General features: G+C 38.6%; 1 protein-coding gene across 5 annotated transcripts in view; it reads left to right on the top strand.

Annotated features, from left to right (window-relative positions):
• The window catches only part of LRGUK (leucine rich repeats and guanylate kinase domain containing), a 111,105-nt gene extending 87,269 nt beyond the window's left edge, over nt 1–23,836 (top strand). For 4 of the 5 annotated variants that reach the window (XM_038556463.1, XM_038556465.1, XM_038556462.1 and 1 more), the window contains 4 exons: nt 7,225–7,313; nt 9,248–9,370; nt 14,201–14,352; nt 19,461–23,836. In XM_038556463.1, coding sequence (XP_038412391.1) covers nt 7,225–7,313; nt 9,248–9,370; nt 14,201–14,352; nt 19,461–19,591 — 495 coding nt within the window. In that variant the 3' untranslated portion in view covers nt 19,592–23,836. The remainder of the gene's footprint in view (nt 1–7,224; nt 7,314–9,247; nt 9,371–14,200; nt 14,353–19,460) is intronic. The other variant, XM_038556464.1, reaches the window with a different exon arrangement.
• The last annotated feature ends 2,277 nt before the right edge of the window (nt 23,837–26,113 follow it).

Here is a 26,113-nt window from a genome sequence, read left to right as displayed (position 1 = left end):
TTTATGACTTTGAGGCAGGTACAGATTCCTTAAATACAATACAAAAAACACAAATTACAAAGGAGAAGTTTCAAACATTGAGGAACATTAAAATTAGCAATTTATGTCAATTAAAAAAAAACAGTATTAAAGAGGAAAAAAAACAAACCAGAAAGAGGGGGGTGATATCTGCAATAAATATAACTAAAAAAATGTTGTTATTTAGAATATATAAAGAACTTTTATAAACTATTAGAAAAATAACAGAAAAACTTCTTTACAAAGGATAATATCAGGAAAAAATAACTTATGGAAGAACCTTTTTACAAAGGATAATATCTAGATGGCCAATAATCATGTGGAGATATACTCAACCTCATTATCAGGAAATGGAAATTATAGCCACAGTGAAATACTACTATTTATACACTAGAAGCTCAAATTATGAGATGTTAAGATGTGGAATAGTTGAAATTCTTAGAAGACCACTGGTAGGAGGTTCAGTTTGTACACTTTAGAAAATAGGTGGGCATCATCCACTAAAGTCGAGCATACATATACCCTATGCCTCAGCAGTGGGATTCCAATGGAAATATGTAGCCATGTGCACCAAAAGATATGTGCAATATTGTTGGTAGTAGCCTTGTATATATTATTAGTCCTAAACAAGAAACTCAAGCGTCCACTAGCAGTAGATTGGCCAAGTAAAATTTTGAATATTCATGTAGTGAATGAATGAATGAAGTACAGTAATGGAAAGGAACAGACTTCACTCAATGGTTGTATCTCTCAAACATCCTGTTAAAATATTCTTGACTCTAAAGAATACACATTATATGTGCTCACTTCAACAGCACATAAACTAGAATACACATTATATAATATTTTAAAATTTAAATTCAATTAGCCAACATATAGTACATCATTAGTTTCAGCTGTAGTTCTTTTTTTTTTTTTAAGATTTTATTTATTTGAGAGAGACCATGATCAGAGAGAGGGGCAGACTCTCAGGGAGAAGCAGACTCCCCACTGACCTGGGAGCCTGATGCGGGGCTTGATCCCAGGACCTCTGGATCATGACCCGAGTCAAAGGCAGATGCTTAACTCACTGAGCCACCTGGGTGCCCTCAGATATAGTTCTCAGTAATTTATCAGCTGTGTAAAACACCCAGTGCTCATCCCATCATGTGGCCTCTTTAATGCACATTATATGATTCTATTAATATATAATTTAAAAATCAGCAATACTAAACCATAGTACCTAGGGATCCATGTTTACATGAAAAAGTATAGAAGAGAAGTGGTTACCATAAAAGTCAAGAGAGTGCTTATCTCGGGAGCAGGAAGAAGGTGGTAAATGTTGAAAAGGACACAAGGTATGTTGGCCTTTGGGGGTTTAGGAGGATACCTGGTATAGTGGGGTAAGTACCATTTGTTCATTGGCAGGACAGACCTCAATGAGTTACTCAACCTCTCTGGGGTTGGTAGCATTTCCTGCAGCTTGAAAAATCAAAGGCATTCTATAAGGGTTTAGTCCAGGAGTGATGCTGAAACCAAAACCAGACAGAGGTCCAACTGATCATTATGAAGGATTGAAAGAGAGTGAGGAATCCAGACCATGCCAGTAGACCACATTAGGGTGAGAGCTTGTGAAGTGCTGAGACTTAGCTACCTATCCCCCTGGATGTAAATCTGGGGAGACAGAAACAATGAGCTAAGGTAAGTATGGCCGTGTGTGAAAGTAGTGTCCATAGTCTGTGTGACAGTTTTCTGGAAGATGAGTTCATTCTGTCATTGCTAGTTTAGCAATCCTGGGGGAGCTTTTGCTCTCAGAAGGCTCCCCTTCCCTCCCCTTTCCTTCCCCAAATCCTTCCCTCTCTTCCCTTCCTTTCCTCTCATTCATTCCTCTTCCTTTCTTCTCAAATGTACTTACTTTTCTGAGTGACTCCCAGAGCATATTAATTTGAGCATCTCTGAAAAATTCCTGGAGAACTGTAAATATAATTTTGATCAGCCTTACTTCTTAAATGCAATTTTCTTTTAAGGTTTGAGTTAAAAAAATGCAGAGCTCTTTTCTTACCACTGCAAAAAATATATAGCAAACACTATCCAGTGAAAGTTTTTATTTACACGACACATATACTATTGATTACAGAACTTGGAGTTCACAAGTTTTGTCAGCCATTTAGTTTCCCTTACTGATGGCAGCCCCCATTTGCAGGGTTGGCCTCCTGGAAGGCATACGTGAAGGCTATGATAGCTTAGTGAAGATTTCCTGCTCTGGAACTGTGACTAGATTTTTGCCTTCCAGAAGAAGCTTGATTTTTTTTTTGTTTTTATTATAAATTTATTTTTTATTGGTGTTCAATTTGCCAACACATAGAATAACACCCAGTGCTCAGAAGCTTGATTTTGAACCTTCACTTGAACTTCACTGGTATCTATTTCTTCAGTCAGGTCTTCTGATCTCCTTAGGGGATACCCTCACTCCTGGAGGAGGCCAGTTTACTGAAAGCTGAATCTCCACAACAATTGCTGAATGACCGATTCATTCAAAGCCAATTTAGCAAATTTATGTGTGTGGCAAATTAGATTAGTCCAATCCCATGAAGTACCTGAATGTGTGAAGGCCAGTGGAAAGGTGGATCTGCGGTGACAAAATAGTGGGTCCCTATATCTACTAAGCACCACTTCCTTTCAATACTGTGAGGAAGCTTGGCTTAGGGAGCTTGCCCAAGATCATACTGATTAGCAGTGTCTATTTTGACTCCAAAAGAAAAGTGCTTGCTTCTGCTCAGATGCATTTTTCAGGGCATGGCATTCACCAGATTTATTAGCTGGAATAATACTACAAAGAGATGCTCCTCGAACCACCTGGTTACCAAGTGGCACAGATCATATAGGATCAGCTGTCTAGGGCAGCTCGGGTGGCTCAGTGGTTTAGCTCTGCCTTCAGCCCAGGACCTGATCCTGGAGACCCAGGATCGAGTCCCACGTTGGGCTGCCTGCATGGAGCCTGCTTCTCCCTCTGCCTGTGTCTCTGCCCCACCCTCTCTCTGTCTCTCATGAATAAATATATAAAATCTTAAAAAAAAAAAAAAAAGGATCAGCTAAGTGTTTTTTTTACAAAATAATGGATTCCTCTTATTCTCTGAAGGTGACCAATTAATTTTTAAATATCATTTATGATCATTATGTTCTTGATTGTACATATTGAATGGTATCTACCCACTGCACTTTGTATCCTTATTGAAACTAGAATTATCCTACTGTCGGCCAGGGAGACCTTGTTCAGGTTGGTTCCTCTGTCCTTTATCATGACCCATGTCTATTTGCTCTCTTCCCATCTTGCTCTCTGTTAGGACAAGATCTTTCATGTTCTTTTGTGCATTACCTGCCCCAGATCTGCAACACATCTTTTCTCCAAGAATCCCTGCTTTCTTTAAGTGGGAGATGGTAGTACAAGGGCATGTGGTTGCTAGGAGTGCTCATCACTATTGGGGTAGTCATTGTTCAGGCCTTTTCTGTAGATAGATAAAATATTTCATGAGTTCAAGTTAATATTTCCAATTTAGATTGAATACTTGAGGATTTTTACTCATCTTCTCTATTACATATCTTTCCTTCACACTGAGCATCCTGATGATTCTGAGAGACATGGGAGATGATAGAACTATAATGTCACTAAATTTCTCACATGTTTATCCTTTTCTGAGACATATAGAAAAGCCTCAGAATAGTGATACCAATATGACTAGAGCCCCATACAAAGACCAAAGACAGTTAAAAATCTGGTTTGTGCATGTTCTCCACCCACCTCAGACCCGATTATTTGTGGTTGTGTTATATGGCTATACTCTCAGCACATGGTCTTCTGCTTGCTCTCTTTTAACTCTCATTTTGTCTTAGTTCTCAAGTACCTGCATACTCATCATTAGGCTTCCGGCCAATGTCTAGTAGTTTTGGTGTCTAGGCACATTGTCTGCTAGATACAGGAAGGGCTCTGGGGGCAGCATTTCCTGAGTTTTTGCCTGCTGGTGACAGGGATACTCAAGGCTCAAATTGTAGATTTTGCCACTCGTCCTGTTTGTTCGGGCTTCTTTATCAAGGACTCTTTACTATTTGCATGTTGGATCTTCTTTGTCTTTCTTAAATATTTGTCATTTTCCCTTGAATCTTGTTACTTCTTTCTTTATTTCTTTTTGAGTTAAAATTTCCTCCTTCACTTTCTCTTCCTCTGGGCATTATTTGTTGTTGTTTTTATTAACTCTTCTATCCCTTCTGGTTCAGTTTTCATTTCTGAAGTGACTATTTTTTCCCTTATATTTCTAATTCTTTCCTGAGTTCCTTCACCTCACTTAGGAGTTTTTAAAATTTCAATTTATTAGGGCACCTGAGTGGCTCAGTTGGTTAAATACCTGACTCTTGATTACAGCTCAGGTCATGATCTCAGGATCATGAGATTGAACCCTGTATAGGGCTCTGTGCTGGGTGTGGAGCCTGCTTAAGATTCTCTTCCTCTCCCTCTGCCCCTCACCCAGCCCATGTGCTCTCTCCCTTAATAACATAAAATAACATATAATAATTTATTTGTTCCTTAATGTTTTATTCAATTTCCTTAATGCCTTTTAGTTAATTTTGAAATTGTAGATTACAAATTTTATCTGTTTTATGAGCATACTTTCATTGTATGTAGAGGTGTTAATCTCCTTTTTCTCTTTTTAAAAATATTAGCTCTGGGATTTTACTAGGAAATTTCTCATTTTTATGTGAAATTGGTTTTATCAAACTTCTAAAAGGAAGCATCATTCTTTCAAATTGTGTAAAAATATGCAGCAATTTTCTGTTAGGGGTTTCGTGGCTCTGATTCCCCTCCACCACTTTGGTCTAGACTTTCTCTTCATCTCTATTGACCTCTGTCCTAGTTGATTTTTATTTCACTCCCATCATCTTTTCTTTAGAGTGAGGCCATGTCAGGAGAAAGCCACAGTGTGTCAGTTTCAAGAAGTCACGGTTGACCCAGTTCCTCTAGAACTTACGGGGGACCCCTTATGCTAAGCCACTGTCAGGGTGGGAACAAGCCCCCCTGTATTCCAGCTGTGGTGCCCAGTTGTGCTGCTTTTCTTACCAGTGAATACTTTTTAACCATTTTGAGGTACTCCTGTTCACAGGTGTTTTAGCCCTCTGTTGCTCCCTTTGGCTTTCTCTTGAATAGACACTGGTGCCATGTGGTGGTGTCACTATTATCACCTGTATTTTGGAGTTTGAAGGGGATATTTCTTCACCTAGTCTTCTTGTAAGTGTTTTGATATGTTTTTTTCTTTTGCTCTTTGCTTGTTCTAATTATTTTTGTGTGGGAATTCTGAAAGATCCAGACTATGATTCCACTATTATTTTCATCTTCCCAGCCATGATATAATTGAAAGATCAATATGGAAAAAAAATTAAGATGGTGTAAAGTAAAATCACAATAGAAAATATATGTACTGTGATAGGGTATTTGAGGAAGAATAATGACAAATTAACCTGAGAGTGGATAGGACAGCAGAATTTATCAATATATAGTACTTTTGTAGTAATATGAACAAATTTAGGTGTATTTATGGAGTTATGTAAACAGATAGTTTAAAATGGTGAAATTTAAGTAGAATTTCTTTCTTCCTTTCTTGTCCCATGACAGACCCCATCCCTCCAGCCTGACAGATATTTTCTCCTTATCCTACTTAGAATCACAGCTAATGGTCAGGGAAACAATTAAATGGTCTTGGTGACCAAATAGACAACTGAGAGCCTGTGTTCGGTGAGTTTACATGTTAGCTCTCATGTGTCATGGTGTCTAAAAATTTCAAAAGCTTGACCCTAGCTTGACCCAAAAGCTAGCAACTGTGTGCAGCAAATTCTATTCCAGATCATAAAGAATGGTAGACATTATTCACACTTTATACTACTTCCCCAGATTTATACTGTTGTACATTAAAGATATATATTGAACTCCCACTGTGTGCTCAAGTGTGTTGTGCTGTGTGCAGGGGAACATAGGAGTGACCAAAGGGACTTCTGGTCTTGGGGATGCAACTTGTTTCCCAGAGGAGCTCACTGCATCAACCTTGGCATCACCACAGAGCAGAGCCACTCCTGCAGATTAGTTTCTGTAACACAAAAATGTTTTTAGAAGCACATCAACTTAACCCTTAAAAAATGATTCTTGAAAACCTCCCCCAAAACATGGAACCACTTGTAACTATGCTAGCCCCAAGGCTAAAACAAGTGGTTAGCTGTAAATTGTGGGCTTGCAACCATAGCTTTGGCGTGGATTCTTTCACTGGCATACCTATTTGTTGTCATCTCTTATGTAATTTTAACAAATATCAACTTATAGAGGAGCCTGGTGGTGACATTAAAGTCAGAGCAAGTTTAGTTCAGATTCAGTTACCGTAAGCAAAGATTGCTGTTTAAATAACTGTTATTATAAATCCCGTTTTAAATGAGTCTATTATGTAGGACAAATAAGCACTTGCTGATTTATCTTTTCTGTAAATTAAGGATTTTATATGTCAGCTTTGCTTAAAATGAGGAAATCCAGCACTTGGATAGTTACTGAACAGATCACACTCCATTATATAATCTGTGTATAGACACACATTGTACTGTTTATAAAACAGCATGTACTATCTCGTTTTTTTCCTCCATCTTTTTAAAGTCCCTTTTGCCACCAGATTATAAACCTTTTGAAGGCAGCAATTGTGTCTTTTATGTCTGTGTATCCCCATCAAATGTTTACTAAGTATATAGTGATGGTGATGTGCTGGTGAAATGTAGGAGATATTTCAGGGTCATACTGAAACATTGTTGGATATCGTCAATCAGTTGACTACTGCGTGCGAAGTCGAATGCGAAGTCGAAGTAGTCTGCGTGTGAAGATCTGGGAAGACTAAAGAGATAGTAATATATATCCTTGAGAGATAATCCCATTGGAAAGAAAAAATATATAAACATTAATAAGGAATCACCACATTATTATTTAGATGTCAAATAAAGTTGATATATTAAATTGTGGCCTTCATAAAAAGATTTCATTTATCAAGTTTTTTTTCTTTCCACTAAACCAATACCAGTGGTTTTTTAGGCCCTTTTTCTTTCCACATATTTGGCAATCTCTAGTAAGAAGTTAATGATTATAGCTACTTTCACCGCATGACATATTTTTGATATCAGTATAATTTTCTGATCATATTTCTTGCCTAGGAAAGAGATTCTCTGGAGAGACAATATGAGACAGCCCGGCAGGCCCTGATGGGAAAGATACCTCCTCACCATACCCTCCTATTTCAAAGGTAGCAATTTATCACATTTATTTAGATCTGGGCATTTTTAGATCGATTCTCTAGTATCCAAAGATATCAGATGATTCCTAAATCATCAAGGTAAACAGGCCTTTGTACTAAAGTAGATCCAGTGATTCAGTAGTAAACCCAGTTCTAGAAGTTGTATTTTCCTTTCATTTATATATATTTTAAAAAGACGTAATATGTTCATAGCTATTAGAAACTGATGGCTTTTTTGGCATTCTTTGAAGACTACAAAGAATAGTATTTCTGGCGGAATTTGAATATATACTTTATATATATAAAAATCAGCCTTCACCAAGGCTGTTCATGACTGAAGGTTAATTATATCCTGTTGAATATCTTGCTCTTGGCTGTCATGACTCTAAACACAATAGTAATTAATTATTTGTGAAGTCATTTGTTTAACACCTCCTTTCCATATTAAACTGTAAATTCTATGAGGGTGAGAATGCTTGTATCTTTATTAATCTATGAATTCTCAGTTCTTAATATGAAAAGTTCTACTTAGTCCCTTCTAGATAGCAAAGGTTTCATGATGTTAGTGGCTACAATAATTACTGTACTGTTAATTATTACATATCAGTTAGGCCTTAATATTTACTCAAAATAAATAACTAGGTCACAGGATGGCTATAGAATGTTTGCATTTTCTCATTTATGTTACAGGCTTTGATATTATGAATTCTCTTTCCTGTGTCCCATTTTAGAAAATTTGAGAATAACATGAAGGCCTTGTTTTCAGAAAGTTAGTAAGAACATGACAAGACCTTAATTATAGCATTTTAAAAAAGCTTTTTAGCATGCAGTGATTCAAGGAAGCAGAATAAAGAAGCCATTTAAAATTTTTTTCAATTTCAGTTCTCTGTATTTTGTATAATTTTAAGCTGTCTCTTGAAAATCTTCAACCAATATAAATGAAACCAAGTTTTGTCTATTTGTTACACATCCAAAAAGTGTGATGAATTCTCTCTATATTGATAGGCTATCTTTGGATAGTCTGATTCAAAAGATAGGTTGTGTGGTATACACGGAGTTTTGAAGGACCAGGAGGGTAATGACCAGGAGATAGGCAGTGTTTTCCAGAGCAGCAGAGCTGGGGTCTGTGTGACCTCCAACCAGCAGCAGGGCCATGCTTATTAAAACACTGGGGACAGAGAAACGAAGCAGTTTTAAATATAAGCTCCAAATGGGTCATACTAGGACACATAGATGCTTGGAATTTGCATGCATTTATATGCAATTGGGCTACTTTGCAAGTCTGAGGTGAATAACAACAGGATTTTTTCTCTAAAAACAGTTAATGATTCTTCCAAACCACTCTGGGGAAACAGGCTAGTAGAGATTAAAAAAGAATATTTTACACTAGAATTCAGTTGAGAGTATAATACTAGAATTTTTAGAAATATTTTATTCTGGTATCATTTCAAAGCACTGGATTAGATACAAACTTCGAAAATATCTATTTCAGTTTTTATAGCCGTTGATACATTGCTGGACCTCACATAACAAATGGACTAGGGTTTATAATAGAATACATACCAATCGGTAAGAAGATAATTTGCCTATATTAGTGACTTAATGGATAAGGAAGATACGACTGGGTGACGGGCACTGAGGGGGACACTTGGTGGGATGAGCACTGGGTGTTATGCCATACACTTGGCAAATTGAACTCCAATAAAAAAAAAATTTAAAAAAAAGGAAGATTCGAAACAATACAAATTCACTTAATCTACAAATTAGAATGTAATAATGCTAGTGTTTTAAGACAAGCTCTGGAGCAAATGTTTGAGTGGATATATTACATTATTCCGAATAGATTTTATTAGCTTTTGCATTTATGTGATTTATCGGTCAGGTATTACATGTGTATATGCTTGGTATCATTACAACATTCCTCGGATTTTTTCTGATTTCAGGGGTCCAGTGCCAGCCCCTATTATCAATGGTCTACATTATTTTACATCTTTAGAACTACAGAAAAGTTTTGAGCTTAGTGAAGATTATTTTAAAACTCTCATTGGACCATATTCTGAGAAGAGGTGAGTTGAGTTTTATTGGATAAAATCAGTTATTTTCTGTTAATTAGTTAAGGTTATGACACTCCTTCCTAAGCTTCAGAAAAATCCTAAAACTGGGAAGCAGGGCCCCACCTTCTACCATGGAATTTGAAAGGAGAGTAGGTCCTGGCCCTGTAGGGAGGACATGGGCACATGTCTTGAATTCATACAATTAAAAGCTTCTCTCTGGGATTTTTGAATCTTGAGGGAGTGACACAAAGATGCAGGGGCAGTTAGAGGTCTTTCAAGACACTGGTAGTGGAAGGTCAAGAATCCATTGTGGAATACAAGCGGCGATGATCTACCAATCTCTTCCCATATTGAGACTTGGCTGTGTTCTTGTCACCTAGCTTACCTGGATTCCTGACCAGTTTTTAGGTCTGATTCTTCAGTTTTCCGTTAGTCTGTCAATAGCTTTTCAATAATTTGCTTTTAAATATTAAAATTAGCCAGAGTTGGTATTTGTAATTTGCAGTCAACATCTCTGATTAGTATAGTGCTGTGTTTTTAAATGATTGCTAGCCATTGTTTAATATATAAAAAAAGGCATTTCAGGTTTCCTGTGCTTAATATTTCAACATGTGTTACAAAAGCTGAGTATGAAAAACAAAAACAAAAACAAAAACAAAAGCTGAGTATGTGTTGAGTTGAAGACCTCATATAGACCACAGCTGACACTCCACCACTGATTTTAGTGCTTGGCCTTTGCAGCATTCTACTATATTCTGTTTCTGCTTTAGCTGTATCTACTTCTGCAATTGACCATCTTTTCATAGGTCTTGAATCCAAACTTCCCAAGAAAACATCTGGATAGCTGTGTCAATCACCATCCAGTAGGGGCGGCACTCTTGAATAGAGATTTGTGGCCAGAATACTCATAAGGAAATAGGCTGGTCTATGGATTGGTTGCACCTATATCAAGCACCCATTATTTATCTGATTATCTGTGGCCTGACCAGTGACAGAGAACCAAGTAGAGAATTCTTTAGGAAGGGTTGTGTAGGGATCCCTGGGTGGTGCAGTGGTTTAGCGCCTGCCTTTGGCCCAGGGCGCGATCCTGGAGACCCCGGATCGAATCCCACGTTGGGCTCCCGGTGCATGGAGCCTGCTTCTCCCTCTGCCTGTGTCTCTGCCTCTCTCTCTCTCTCTCTCTCTCTCTCTCTCTCTCTCTCTCTCTCTCTCTCTCTCTGTGACTATCATAAATAAATAAAAATTCAAAAAAAAAACATACTTTCTTTAAAAAAAAATAGAAAGGGTTGTGTGGGTTTGGCAGTCTTCAATATCAATTGAAGGAAGAGGGATGGACACATTCAGACTATAACAGGGAGAGAAAAGGAATGCTTAACACGCTGCACTGGGCTCATAGATCATCTCTTCTCATGGTGAAAAGGGTGGGTCAGACCTACCGTCAAGTCTGACCATTCACTGGTGTAATATACATATGCCTTTCAACTCCACTACTTCTTTACATCTGTCTTTCAAAGCATTTTCATTTAATACTTTCTTTGATAGGAAAAGAAGTTGTTGAAAGACAGACTTTGCTTTGTGATGCCCCCTCCCTTTTTTTGGTGTGCGTTTTAAATGAAGACCTACTCTTTCCCAAAATAAGAGACCAAAACATGTGTTATGAGTTGAGTTGTGTCCTACCACCCTACCCCCACCAAATTCACATGCTGGAGTCCTATCCCCTCAGAGTGTGACCTTATTTGGAAATAAGGTTGTTGCAGATGTAATTAGTTAATATAAGATCATATTGGAGTAAGGTAGTAAGGTAGACCTCTAAGCCAATATGATTAGTGTGCGCTAAAAAGGGGAAATTTGAACACAGACACACACACACATCAGAAGAGGGCTTGGGGTGATGTAGAAGCCAAGGAATACCAAACTGTCAGCTAACCACCAGAAGCTAGAGGAGAGGCCTAGAATAGATTCTCCAACACAGTCTCAGAAGGAACCCACCCTACCAACACCTTGATATCAGACTTTTAGATTCTAGGGCTGTGAGACATTAAATTTCAGTCACTGAGTTCACAGTACTTTGTTACACCAGCCCTAATAAACTAATATCATATGTATTAAAAATTCAGTGACATTTTTCTTTCTTTTCCTTTCTTCAAAGATTTTATTTATTCATTTAGAGAGAGAGAGAGCACAAGCAAGAGGAGGAGCAGAGGGAGATGGAGAGGGACAAGCAGATGCCCCACTGAGCAGGGATCCTGACACGGGGCTCCCTGGACCCTGGGATCACTACCTGAACCAAAGTCAGATGCTTAGTCCGTGGAGCCACCCAGGCTCCCCTATAAGTACTCAAAACTTCTTCTTTTTTTTTTTTTTCCGAGTACTCAAAACTTCTGAGCAGAACCCTAGCTGCAGAGAGATTGCTCCATCCTGGACCACCTCTGCCTGGGAATGTTGGCGCCATCTAGCCCTAGCTATAGTTGATAGGTTGAGCAGAAGGCAGGTGTCCATGCCCAGTGTGGGAGCTTTCCAGGAGAGCTGATTTTGGATTCCAGTCACGGACTACTACCCAAGCACTGCAGCCCCTGCTTGCTAATCAAACATAATACAGACCGCAGGAGTGTCCTCACATTGGACATGTCCCCTCAGTATGCCTACATCACCCACTACATTTCCTTCTGGGTCAAGGACAAGCCCAGATAGCTAATGGGACTGTGTTTCCTGGTAATAGGGCCTTGAACTCCTGGGGACACCTCATTAAAACTTACTTCTACCCTTTTCATCTCTGCTACAGTCATAATATCATCCTGGTAGACAGAGACACTCTCATTAAATGACAAGCCTTATCCTGAATAGACACAATTTGCATCAGCCTTTGCTACTGTCAGATATGAACTTAAGTTAAATGTGGAGTATGAACAAGTGGAGGTCAACCTGAATTTGACATTTGATCCTAGAATGTCCTTCTTTGCTGAGATAGTAGTCATCACATTGGAACTACAGAGAAGAAAGCATAGTTGCGGCTCTGCAGTAAATAATCACCTGTTAATTTTCAACACTTAAAATTAATCTGTGGCTAAATCATGAAAAGACAAAACTATGATGACAAAACGTACTATAATCAACATTGGCAGGGAAAAGTAGAACTCAAATGACAAAGCTGAGGAGGTAGAGATAGAAGGTCAATATAATCATCTGTTGTTGATGAAACAAGAAATGGAGGTTGGAAATATGATCCATGAAGATGTAGATCTAGCAGATGGAAGAATGGAAAATAGCAAAAGAGCTCTTGGAGGAGAAGGAAATCAGGGGGTGTGTTACTAAGTGAGCTGAATCCTTTCTGATTATAGCAGAAACCTACATCTACTGAAGATAAATTTACAATTGATAAATCAATACAAGTCAGTCATGTATTATTTACAAAATAAGATTATTGTCAGAATATCTGAAAACAGACATGGTTAAAAATGATTGGCTCTCAGGAGAGTAAAAGTGGTGTTGGGAGAGGTAGTGCTTGGACTTCTGCTTTTTATTTTAAGCCCTTATATATAATATAACTTAGTTTTAATTGTACATATATACAGTTGACCCTTGAACGACACAGGTTGGAACTGCACGGGTTCATGTATATATGGATTATTTATAATACAGTGTACTACTGTACTATAAATATATTTTCTCTTCCTTATGATTTTGTTAATAACCTTTACCCTATGTTCCTTTATTGTAAGAGTAAGAATACAGTAGGTAATACATATAACATACAAGATATGTATTAATCAACTGTTGATGTTATCGGTAAGGTTTCCCGTCAACAATAAGCTGTGAGTAGTTAAGTTTTTGTGAAGTCAAAGGTCACATGTGGATTTTGGACTGCAGGGAGGGTCAGCACCCCTAACCCTCACATTATGCAAGGGTCAGCTGTAGTAAGTTGCTTGAAATGTTAACATGTTTTCAGAGAAATAAGAATCATAAAGGGGAAGGTGAGTACATTTTGACTACATACATAAACATTTTAAGTTTCTCTAGGTCCAAAACAAATGTAAAAGGAAAAACAGCAAGCGATTTAAAAAATAACAAAAGAGTTAACACTCAATATATAAAGAATTCACACAAATTGATACAGCAAACAGAAAGACACATCCTCCAAAGATAAGTGAGGAAAGGCAGTTTACAAACAACAGGAGAAAAGCCAATTAACACATGGATAAACTTAAAAATTAAGAAATAATGTTTAATCTCACTGTGAACTAAAGCCACAAAGCTCCATTACTTCACAGTGCTCTGCAGGATGCGCCTCTCTCCTCCCATCTGTGGAGCTGCCTCCCTGGGAGGAAGCCAAGGAACAGGTGAACCCCAGAGCAGAGTAACCTGTGGCCAGAAGTGGACTGGCCCAAACACAGGGATGTCAGGCACCCTAATCGCACCCCAACCTTATCCTAAAAAGGGGAACAAGATCACTAGTCTGCAAAGCTAGCATTAGGTATTCCCAGATCAGGCCCCTTAATTCACTCTTATAACCTCCGTCTTTGAAATAGCCAGGAGCTGCAATATGTAAACTGCACTTGATTCTAAAGTCCCAGGAATTAGTATCTGTGCCTTGCCCCCTTGGTAGATACTCGGGCATCCATCACGACGCTTTGCTCTTAGGAGGTGTTCAGTTAGGATTTGTCGATTAGAGGAGAGCTTTATGCTAATATGTACAGCTTTTAATATGCCCGGTGCAAATACAACAGAGACGTACACAGACACTAACATGGCTCCGTAAAGGTGACCCGAGAAGTCCTAGGCGTAGATTGGATGCCCCCTGGTAGCTTTTCATCTCAAAGGTATCATTCTCTTTTCATTTTTCAGTGGCAAGGATCCCTGCATCGTCAAGAGCTTTTCTACAATATTTCATTCTTATCCATGGTCAAAAGAAATGTCTTTTCAGCCTCCGGAGGGCAGTATTTATTCCCACCCAGGCTCAGGAGTGAGTGAGAGTGAGGCTGAGCAGACCCTAACAGGTATGAATCATTTTACATACGGTTCTCATATAAAAGTATTAATATTATAATTCTCTTTCCCACTGGTTCCTGATTGTTTGAATTAAATGAGCGCTTTCAGTCAGAATCTCTCCTCTGAGGTAAGGTGGGGTTCTTTTTTGGTCTCCCAAAAGTGTTTAGAGATGAGAAACAAGGTTCAGAAAGGTCGGGAATGTGTGTAGGGCCACTTACTTAGGCCACTTAGAATGGGCCACTATTCAGCCCACCCAGCCGGTCGGCCCGCAGGGGTCTTCTGGGATCACGGGCCTGTGCTTGCTGCAGGAGGTCTTTGATGACTTAGGCTCCATTCAGTGATGGTGAAGAGAATCTGGAAAGTTTCAGATTGCTGGCCTGTCTCCTGCTCTGGGACTCTGCTCTTGGATTCTGTCAGAATCCCGTTGGGTTTATATTTAAAGGATCTGGCCCAGCCTACCCACGTCACCCCCTTCACCCCCTTCATGCCTCTTGGTCCTCAACACACATGTGAATGCATGTGTCCAGTACCAACAAGATGGGCATTTGGTGTTCACAAATGACAGCGAGTAAAGACCTTGACCAATGTTGAAGAGACCGAAGGGGTAGAGGTGAGGTGAGAGAGAAAGTAACCAGTGTTGGGATAGAAGGTGGGGCTCTGTGAGCAACAGAGAGAGCAATGAGTAAATTAGCGGATTCTGTAGGACCTGCAGGCTGGTAGAGAGCCACCATTTGTAGCCTGGAGAGGTGGTAAAGGTCTGCCTGGGTCCCGAAGAGACGTGAGGAGCTCCTGCTTGCTCAGGTGACCAGAGGAGCCAGAAAGAGAATAAAGACTTGTTAGTTTGCCTGGGACAAAAGGATGTCCAGAGGCAGGGTTCCTACAGCAGGCAGCTTCTAACCAACTCAAGGGTGGAGGACCCTCTGTGCAGCTGCACTTTGGTTAGGACAGCTGGCTGAGATAAGGTCTTCTCAAGCATTTTACTTGTGAGGGTAGACACAAACCATAAGGATGAGAGTCCTAAGACCATAGTCCCAGGAAGTCATCCCCGATTCTGAAGGAGACACTTTATTGTCATCTCACAGGTTGTGGGAAGTGTTCTAGGAACCCCTTAAAGACTGTGACCTGCCACTCTGGGGCCTGAGGGCAAAACTCCAGGAGCCCTGGACCAAATATGTCACCAAGGCCCATCGTGGTTCTGCTGACCCATAGAATAGTGTTCCCAGACCTTTCCCATCTTATTTTCTAGCCTCTTGTCCCTGCCCTTAAATGAGATACTTACGGGCTGCCTGATTGGTCTCTGTGTCACCAAACTCAGATGGCCAGAGGTGGCACAGCTGGGATCCCACACAGGTGACACTGCAGGAAGCAGGGGGCAGGGCTAGTAAAAATCCAGATCCACGCAAAAACTATGTTCCAAACAATCTGACCAGAGGGGAAGTGAAGACAACACTGGATTAGAAATCAGAAGACCTGGGGGCCCCTGGGTGGCTCAGTTGGTTAAGTGTATGCCTTTGGCTCAAGTCATGATCCCAGGGTCCTGGGATCAAGCCCTACATCAGGCTCCCTGCTCAGTAGGGAGTCTGCTTCTCCCTCTCCCTCTGCCTGCTGCTCCCACTGCTTGTGCTCTCTCTCTCTTTCTCTCTCTGTGTCAAATAAATAAATAAGATCTTAAAAAAAAATCAGAAGGCCTGGTTCTACCTCCATTTCTACTGTGTCTGGCTACATAGTGTTGGGCAAATCAGATAATGTCTGAGCCTTGAGAATAATATCTGTCCTATCATAATACAGCAATATCACTGTATATTACTATAACATATATGTATATTATAACATATCTGTATATGTAATATATATTTATATTGTAACATAAAATATGGTATAATAATACAGAGCCAACAGGATGGGCTATGGTGTAAGAAAGAAGTCAAGCGCTAGATACCTACTAGATATTATGGCTACACGTTTGTACCCACATAAGCAGAAGATGACAGTAGTTTTCTGCAGGGGTGGTTTCTGAAGATTTATTTTGTTCCTTTGAATGGGCCATGTTTTCCTGTTTCTTTATGTGTCACGTGATGTTTTGTTGAAAATGGTGCATTTGAAAAAGCAGCCCCCTCTCCAAGTGTGCACACCGTACTGGATGCAGGGCTTGTCCTGAGCCCAGGATCAGTCCTGTGTGAAGGCCTAAGGTCTTTCTGGTCCTTTTCTGGGCAGTTCTTTTCCTGGACCTGTGTGTCTGCTTTTTTCCAGTTCCCCAGAATACACAGCTGCTTTTTAAAATCTTCATTTCCGGGTCGCCTGGGTGGCTCAGGGGTTGGGCATCTGCCTTTGGCCTGGAGCGTGATCCTGGAGTCCCCGGATCGAGTCCCACATCTGGCTTCCTGCATGGAGTCTGCTTCTCCCTCTGCCTGTGTCTCTGCCTTCTCTCTGTGTCTCTCATGAATAAATAAATAAAATGTATAAAAAATAAAATAAAATCTTCATTTCCCTAATAGTCTTACCCCAGCTACCTGTCTCTTGGGGTCTTATGAAGACATTCTTTTGTACTCTTCAATCAGTAATTTCTTGCCTTGGGTGTGCATGGATCTGGATTTTCACTAGCCCTGCCCCCTGCTTCCTGCAGTGTCACCTGTGGGGGATCCCAGCTGTGCCACCTCTGGCCATCTGAGTTTGGTGACACAGAGACCAATCAGGCAGCCCCCAGGCAGGTTAGAACATTGTTCAACTGTCTCTGGTTGGCAAAGGTGAGTGGGGGGGAAAAAACTTGAAATTTCCTACTGTTTTTATTTTTATTTTTTTAAGATTATTTATTTGACAGACAAAGAGAGAGAACACAAGCAGGAGGAGCAGTAGGCCAAGGGAGAGGGAGCAGCAGGCTCCCCCTGGAGCAGGGAGCCCAAAGTGGGGCTCAATCCCAGGACCCTGGGGTCATGACCTGAGTCCAAGGCAGACACCTAACCAACTGAGCCATCCAGGCATCCCTAATGGGGCTTTTTCTCGATTGGACATTCGCTTGGTTGCTACAGCTCTTTCACTGACTTGCAGCACTCCTACGAAGTTGTTCCAGTTGGACTCCCTGTTCAGTGTTTCCTAGGGGAACACGGGCCTGGAGCTCCCTAGTCCACCACCTTACCTGTGTCTCTCAGGGGTGGTTTTCTTAGCAATTCATCACACGACTGGCTCTGGGTCAGGCTAGCACTCCAGTCTTTTTCACATGAACAGCTAAACCAGGTTTCTGTCATCTAACATATATGCACTTGACTTTTTCATTCTTGCAACTTTTATTTTTGTCTTTTTATTATTTTGGTTTCAGCCCCACTTTCTAGTTCAATGAGATCATTTTGGGTGTTGATCTGTCTTCCAGATTGACAATTTTATAAGTTTCTATAAAACCAGCAAGCCCGCTAGCTTTGCCTTTGTCATAGTCACTGTCAACAATAGGATCCAGGACTTGGCCAGGAGTAATGTCTTTGGAGACTCACTTCCAGGGACAGTCTACTTCCGATGTGATTCCTACTCACATCTCTCTAATGTCTTCATGTAAGAAACCTTTATACGTGCTTTGCAGAAATCAAGACAAAACTACATCAGTGGTGTTTTCTAACTCAGAGGTCAGAAAGTTTTCTGTAAAGGGCCAGATCCTTTTGCAATGATCCAACTCTCCCATTGTGGTATGACAGCAACAATAGACAATATGTAAATTAATGTTCATAGCCTGGGTTCCAATAATTTTATTTACTGAAACATATTGCAGACCAGATTTGGCCTATGGGCTATAAATTTGTTGACCTCTGCCTAAGTAAAAGGAAATTAAGTTAATTTGCGATGATTTTTCTTTGTAAACCCCTTCTAACATTTATCATTCAGTATGGTGTTTTATAAATATTTCTTTCACAAACTTGAATTTGCTAAGATTTAAGTCAAGTGTACTGGTTTGTAAATCCTTGTTCCCATGTTAAAAATAGCAATATTATTTGTCTCCAGTACTTCTCTTATTGTCAATGAATTCTCCAAGACCAAACTGTGAAAGCACTGCTATAGTGATTCCAGCACCCTGGGATACAACTTAACCTGGGCGTGGAAACTTTAACTGATTTAGGGGAGCCTACTTCTACTATATTCTCTCTTCTTCAGGACTTTACTTGTCTTAAAATGTTTTTGTTACCCTTCCAATTTAAAAAAACATCTCCATGGTCAAGGGAAGAAAAAAGAAACTGCAGCAGCAAACAAGAAGAAACTTTTCCTTTTCTTCTCTCTCTCTCTCTCTCTCTTTCTCTCTCTCTCTCTATTCCTCCCTCCCTCCCTCCCTCTCTCTCCCTCCTTTTGTTAACATAATATCATTTCAGGGAGTGTGCCTTTCTTGTTCTGAATATACCTTAGAAAGGTCCATCTTCCCTTCAGTGATTTGGATGGCTTTTGTTTTCCCAATGGGTGGAATCTGCTTAATCTTATGGTATAGGTCACTCCATTTTTCTCACTCTCTATAGAATCCTCTGCCTCACTTTCTCAATCCCTACTACACTGCTTCTCTCCAGGGAGAATTCAGCTTCCTCTGTGGCCACTGTGCTTTATCTTTAGTCTCTATCTTTCAAGTTTATTACGCTTCCCACAGTTCCCAATAGAGCCTAGCTCCACGGTCCATTCTTGGTATCTTCATCCTTGGCAAACAGAGCAACCTTAGAACACAGTGGATGAGGCTTTTCTAGGAAGTACTTTAGGATATATATGGGTACGTGTGTGTGTGTGTGTGTGTGTGTGTGTGTGTGCGCTAAATCTAGTGGGTAGGGATGATTGTAAAGGAATATGGTGCCAGGCATTGTACAGAAGATATAAACAGAATAGAAAAGTAGCATGGGAATTACTTGGGTTTGCAATCTTCTGATCATTGGGCAAGTCTATACAACCTAAGGCTCATCCAACCCTGCACTTGATGTATTCTGAAACTCTTCCCCTATTTTTCTTCTTTGGTTGTCTTTTGTTTCCTTTAGTTTGTTATAGATTAATTCTAAACAATATTCTGGCTTACAACATTGCAATTATTTTCTTTGTAAACAAATCTCTTGTGTACCAAGATGTTAACTCTATGTACTGTCTTTTTCTTCTTAATGTTTTACAGAGCTATGTAAACTGTCACATCCATGTGACAAAGGGACTGTCCAACACAGAAGACACACCATCTCGGTCATCAGCCACCCAGGTTTCAACACCAAACTCACCCTCCCTCCGATCCCTCAGGGCCACAAGTAAACCAGTAGTTGACATTTGGTCTTAACACACAAAACTTGTTCTGACCATGTGAATCCCTTTGTCTTATCTGGCCCTAGGTCTTGTTTTCCACTCAATCAACTACCTACAAAAGAACATTCTCTATGCCTTAATTCTCTCAATTTCTTTTGTGATTCTCGAAGTGTCTTTTTAAAATGCAAATTATTCTTAGTTTTTAGAAATGTAATTTTTTTTGTAGTTCTTAATGATTTTTCCAGCTGCTTCCTGCTCTTGAAATATCAGATGGCAAACTCTCCCAAGATCTCTGCATTGCTGTGTGCATAGTGATTTTTGGATATATCCAACTGGGATTCTGCTTTGGAAATTCCAGTGTGTCCATTTATAACATTAGTGTGTACTCTAGGGGATTGAAATATTTGGTCTTCTGATAATGAAAGGATTGTAGAGTTCCATTTAACTCATGACCAACAGAATATTGACTGCATCTCTCAAAGGGAATTAATGTATTTTTTCATTGTTCTTGACTTGTTGAGCGATATGAAGGAATAAGAATTATCAGCTATTTCTTTTAGTTCACCATTTCCTGACTCTGATTATGTACTGCTTGTCATTAGAAATATTTCTAAACAACTTTCTTCATCTTTATAGCTTCACTACCTATTGTTGGCAGAAGAAAACATTGGGTAGTTATAGATAAGGCTGGTATTTGGCCGATATGGGCCAGTAAGACTATCCTGGTTCTTAAAAAAACATTGAAACAACACATCTCTTTGGATTGGTAGATGGTCTCATCTCTGAATCTTCTGGGCATGATGATTCATGGGAACAGGAGCCTTCATATAGAACTGTACTAATTGTTAAATATTTAAAATATCAAAACCCTCTAATGACTTCCCTTTTAAAAATATTAAACCCCCCTTTAATAACCCTTTTTCCCATGCTTAAATTTGAATGTAACATGATTTGCTGTTGGCTTCTGTCTGCCACCCAGCCCTATTATCAACAGAAGCTACTTAAAGTTCTTTTCTTGGGGTTGGTGGGAGGGATGGAAGGGGGCACTTGAAGGAAAGGACAAAGCTGAGCGAGAAAAGGGAGTTAGTCCTCTCTAAAGCAGTGAAGAGGCAGGGAGTGAAATACACTTTAACACTCACTAGCATAATCTAATCTTTTAAGAAGTTATTATGAAACGTTTCAGAAACACTAGAAGATATACAAGTAATAGTTCCAACTTCAGACAACATGGAGGAGATGCACTTTTCCCTATTTCTTCCACTAAGTACAGTCAAATCCTAGAAATTGTATCTAAAACAAACATAAGAAGATTGAGAGGTGGAAGGAAGAAGGCAGGCTAGCTGGGGACCTTGGGACCCAAGTAACAGCAGAGCAATGAGTTCCCTGGGTATCTTTTTTGGCTCAAATATCCCGAACTGGGGGCCAGAGAAACTACAACCCCAAAACATTAATGCTAGAGACCACAAAAGCTACAGCAAAAAGCTGCTCTCTTTGGCTAAAGGACTCGGAAAGGGATAGCTTTGTAAGACAGAAAACTTTTAGACAGTAACAGCCTACTTTAGTCAAACACTATGGATAAAACTGTGGCCCTACCCTGTCAACAGAGGCTTTTCTGGCTATAAGGAGGTTCCTGTCGTTCTCCCTTCTGGGATAGTGTCAGAGAAGTTCTTGTGGAGAGCCAGGAGCTGCAACGCTACCCAATATCAGTGAAACCGCCCCCTACATACACAGTATCATTGAAGGCTTGTAGGGACCTGGACTTCCATTCCCTACTCGATAGTACTGAGGCACTCCTTTCCCTTCCCATCAGGGTAGTGTTGGAGAAGGTCTTGTGGAGATCCAGGACTTTCACCACTGACCTATCTTCTTGCAGTGTCAGTGGAGGCCATGTGGGGAACAGAAAATTTTAATAAGATCCAGATTCTCGTAACATAATATCCAAAATGTCCAAGATATAGTTAAAATACAAGAAAAATAAAACTCATCAAGAATCAGAAAAACTTCAAATTTAATGAGAAAGATAACATATGCCAATGCCAAGGTGAAACAGATATTGGAATGATTGGACAGATTTTGAAATAGCTATCATGTAACTGCTTCAAGAAGCAATTATAAACATGACTGAAAAAAAAATGAAAAAGGCAGACAATCTCAGCCAAAAAAAAAAAAAGAAAGAAAGAAAATCTTAGCAAGTAAATGGAAGACATAAAGAAGAAAAAAATGAAAATTTTATATCTGAACAAGACAGTAGCTCATTGGATGGACTCAGCAGTAAAATAGGACAGAGGAGGGGAAAGTCGGTGAACTTGAAGATAGAGTAATTAAAATTACCCAGTCTGAACAAGAGAAAGAAAATAGACTGAAAGAGAAAATCAGCTTCAGGAACATGTGGGACTATATGAAAAGATCTAATGCTTATGTCATTAGCAATCCAGGAGAGCAAAAAAGAGTATGGGGCTGAAAAAGTATTCAAACAAATAATGACCAAAAATTCAGCAAAAGCCAAAAATCTACAAATTCAAGAAGATGATGAAACCCAGACAGGATGAACACAGATAAATTTGCAACAAGACACTTCATAATCAAACTTTTGAAAACTAAAAACAAAGAAAAATATCTTAAAGCAATGAGAGAGAATGTATCTTAATTATAGGGAAATAATTATGAGAGTGGATTTCTCATCAGAAATCATGGTACCACCAGAAACCATGGAAGTAGATCAACATTTTCTAGTGTTAAAAGAAAAAAAGCCTGTTATTCTAGAATTCTGTATTCAATGAAAATACCCTTCAGGAATGAAGGAGAAATCAAGACATTCTCAAGTGAAAGGAAAACGAAGAAACCATGCTGCCAGCAGATCTATATCCTAAAGGAATGGCTAGAGAAAATTCTTAAAACAGAATCAAAATGATAAAAGAAGGAAATTTGGAAACAAGAAGGAAAAAAGGAACAATAAAGTAAAAACATGGGTAAATACACTAGAAGTACCTTCTCATCTTGAGTTTTCTAAATTTGGTTTGACAGTTGGGGAAAAATGATGACATCTAATGTGATTCTCAATATATGTAGAAGGTATGGATAATTAAGGAAAGTATATTATAAGCAAGAGTAAAGGGACTTAGAGTGAGGTAAACTTACATTTCTCTTGAACTGTTAAAATGTTAACAGTGGTAGACTGTGATAAGTCACATGAATAATGTAATACCTAGAACACCACTAACAAAGCTACTTTGTGAGGTACATTCAAGAAGCATTTGAATAAATAGGTAGATAAATAAAAATGGAATTTTAAAAACATTTCAGTGGCACATGAGAAGGCAGGAAAAAGAAAATTGAGAACAGAGAACAAAACAAAAAAACAAAAGCAGCCTTAAGGCCTTATATAACAAAAACGTTGGACTAAATGGTCTAAACACACCAATTAAAGGCAGAGGTTGGCAGAATAGATTTTAAAACCTGACCCAATTAGATACTATCTATAAGAAACTCACTTGAAATTTAACAAGATAGGGTGGTTGAAAGTAAAAGGATAGAAACGTTTTTGTATATATCATGCAAAGATTAATCAAAAGGAAGTAAGAGTGATGATATTAGTATCAGATAAAGTAGGCTTCAGTGCAAAATTTTTGACAAAAGACAGAGGTATATTATATAACAATGAGAGAAACCTCAACAAATTTAAAGAATTGAAATCATGCAGCGTCTGACCACAACAGAATCAAACTAGAATAACAGGAAGATAAGAGAAAAATTACAAACATCTGGAAACAAATGGCACACTCCTATATAACCCATGGGTCTATGAGAAACTCTCAAGGAAATATAAAAATACATCAAACTAAATGAAAATGAGAAAACACCGTATCAAAATTTGTGTGATGCAGCTAAGCTGGTGCTGAAAGGGAAATGTATAACACTAAATGCATACATTAGAAAAGCAGAGGATTTTTAAATCAAGAAGCTCCTACCTCAGGAATCTAGGAAAAGAGCAAAATAAACCCAAAGTAAGCAGGAGGAAATAATGAAGGTAAGAGCAGAAATCATTGAAAATGAAAACAAAAACAATAGAGAAAAATTTACAAAACACAAAAGCTGGTTCTTTGAAGATCAGTAAAATTGCCAACCCCTCTCTTGAAAAACTGAGAAAGAAAAAAGAGAAGACATAAATTATCAATATTGGGTGTGAAATGGGATGAGACCACAGACTTTTCAGACCTCAAAAGGCAGTAAGAGAATACTACAAACAACTCTACAGACACAAATTTGACAACCTACATGAAATGGACCAATTCCTCAAAATAAAACACAGCTCATGCACTATGGGACAAATTATTTGAATAACCCCATAAATATCTAAAAGAAATTGAAGAATTAAATTGAATCAAAATAATAATTGAAGTTTGAAAAAGAAATCTCTAGGCCTAGATTGCTTTCACTGAAGAATCCCACCAGGATTTTACAGAAGAATTCATACCAGTTCTATAGAGTCTCTTCCAGAAAAGAGAAAGAAAAGGAAGGCTTCCAACTTATTTTATGAAGCTAATATTACCCTGACTGATACCAAGTCAGACAGCCAGTAAAAGAAAGAAAACTGCAAACTAATATCACTTATGAATAGATGCAAAAATCCTTGACAAAATATTAACAAATAAAATTCAGCAATACATAAAAAGAATTACACAACCTGACCAAGTGGGGTTTATCCCAGGAACTCAAGCTCGGTTCAGTAGTTGAAAGCAGCCAAAGTAATCCACTCCAACAGCAGGCCAAACAAGAAACATTGATCATCACATCGATTGATGCAGAAAAAGTATTTGACAAAGTCCAACACCTTCCCATGATAATAATCTAGGAACAGAAGAGGCTTTCCTCAACTTGATAAAGACTTTTGTATGTATATGTATCTATCCTAAACAATGTATGTTTTTGTTCACCATGATTTTAAACTTCAGGGTATACTGTATATATACAGAGATTAACTTTGTTCTCCATCTTATGTGTGCGGAATTCATCCATGTAAATCATGTTGTTTTCATTTTAATTTTTTCATTGTTCCATAATATCCCACAGTAGTACCATTACCATAGTTTATCCACTTCCCTGTTGATGCATGCCAAATTTGCTTTTTTTTATCCTATTACAAAGGATGCAGCTGAAAACATTAAAACAAAACAAAACAAAAAGCATTCTTGTCTAGGAGTTGAATTGCTATGCTACGGCATGCAAATTTTTAATTTTACCAGATATTCCCACATTAATTACTCTACTATGCCTTCACCAGCATCTAAGAGCATTCCCATTTTCCTGCATTGGGGGATTGGAATTGATAATCTTTTTAACTGTTAATCCAATGGCTGTTAATATAAACTCACTTTTGTATTTAATTTGAATTTCTCCAATTATTAGTAACATTGAACATTTTTTGTAAGTTTACTGACCACTTATGGCTCCTCTTCTGTGAATTGCCTATCCATATGTTTTGCCTGGTTTTATTTTGGATGACTGTATTTTTCTTATCAATTTGTAGGATTTATTTATTTATTTCAGAATTCTGGTTATTAATTCTTTGTTAACTATGTGTATTGCAGATCTTTTCCAAGGCTGTGTCTTGTCTTTTCACTTTTTAAAAATGATATCTTTGAATGAATTAAAGTTTTTGATGTGGCTAAATTTGTCAGTGTTTTTTTTTATGGTTGGTGCCTTTTATTTATACGTCTTGTGGATTCCTTCCCCCATCTTGTAGTCATAAATATAATCTCCTAGATACTCTTCTAAATTTCTTTTGTGTTCTAATTTTGCTTTTCCAGTTAGGTCTATACTTTCCCTGGAATGGATTTTTGTGTACGACATGAGGTAGGATTGAATTTTTTTCCCCCAATTGTTCCATCCTTTTTTTTTCTTTCTCTCTAATCTGTAAATACATTTCTTTCATAAATTTTCATAAATGTTTCTTTCTGGGCCCTCTAATCTAACTCACTATTTTATTTACTATATATTTGTAGTAAGACTTAAACATGATAGGACAAGTTGTGTACTTCCATATTCTTTAAAATTCTCTTAAGGAGGTTTGCTCCTTTATAATATTGGATATTTCAGTTGCATAAACATGTTGCATTTGTGTGGGTTTTTCTTTAATTTCTTGTAAGTCATATAATTTTCTCCATAAAGAACATATGTATCATTAGTGAGATTGAGATTTATTCCTAGGTACCTTTTTTTTTGGTTATTGTAAATGGAATATTCTCTGATTATATTTTCAGTGACTGGTATATAGAAATCATGGGTACTTATTCTAACAATATATGTATAGATTATTTCAGGATTTCCATCCAGATAATAACATAAAAAATGACATTTAAAAATATTTTATTATTTATTCATGAGAGACACAGAGAAAAGGTGGAGACATAGGCAGAGGGAGAAACAGGCTCCCTGCGGAGCCTGGTGCAGACTCCATTCCAAGACCCTGGGATCACACCCTGAGCCAAAGGCAGATGCTCAACCACTGAGCCACCCAGGGGCCCCCCAAAA

Source organism: Canis lupus, chromosome 14 (genome assembly GCF_011100685.1).
Source record: "Canis lupus familiaris isolate Mischka breed German Shepherd chromosome 14, alternate assembly UU_Cfam_GSD_1.0, whole genome shotgun sequence".
Classification (NCBI taxonomy): Eukaryota; Metazoa; Chordata; class Mammalia; order Carnivora; family Canidae; genus Canis; species Canis lupus.
Note: the sequence above shows the minus strand (reverse complement) of the source record. Positions and strands in the feature narration are given on the sequence as shown.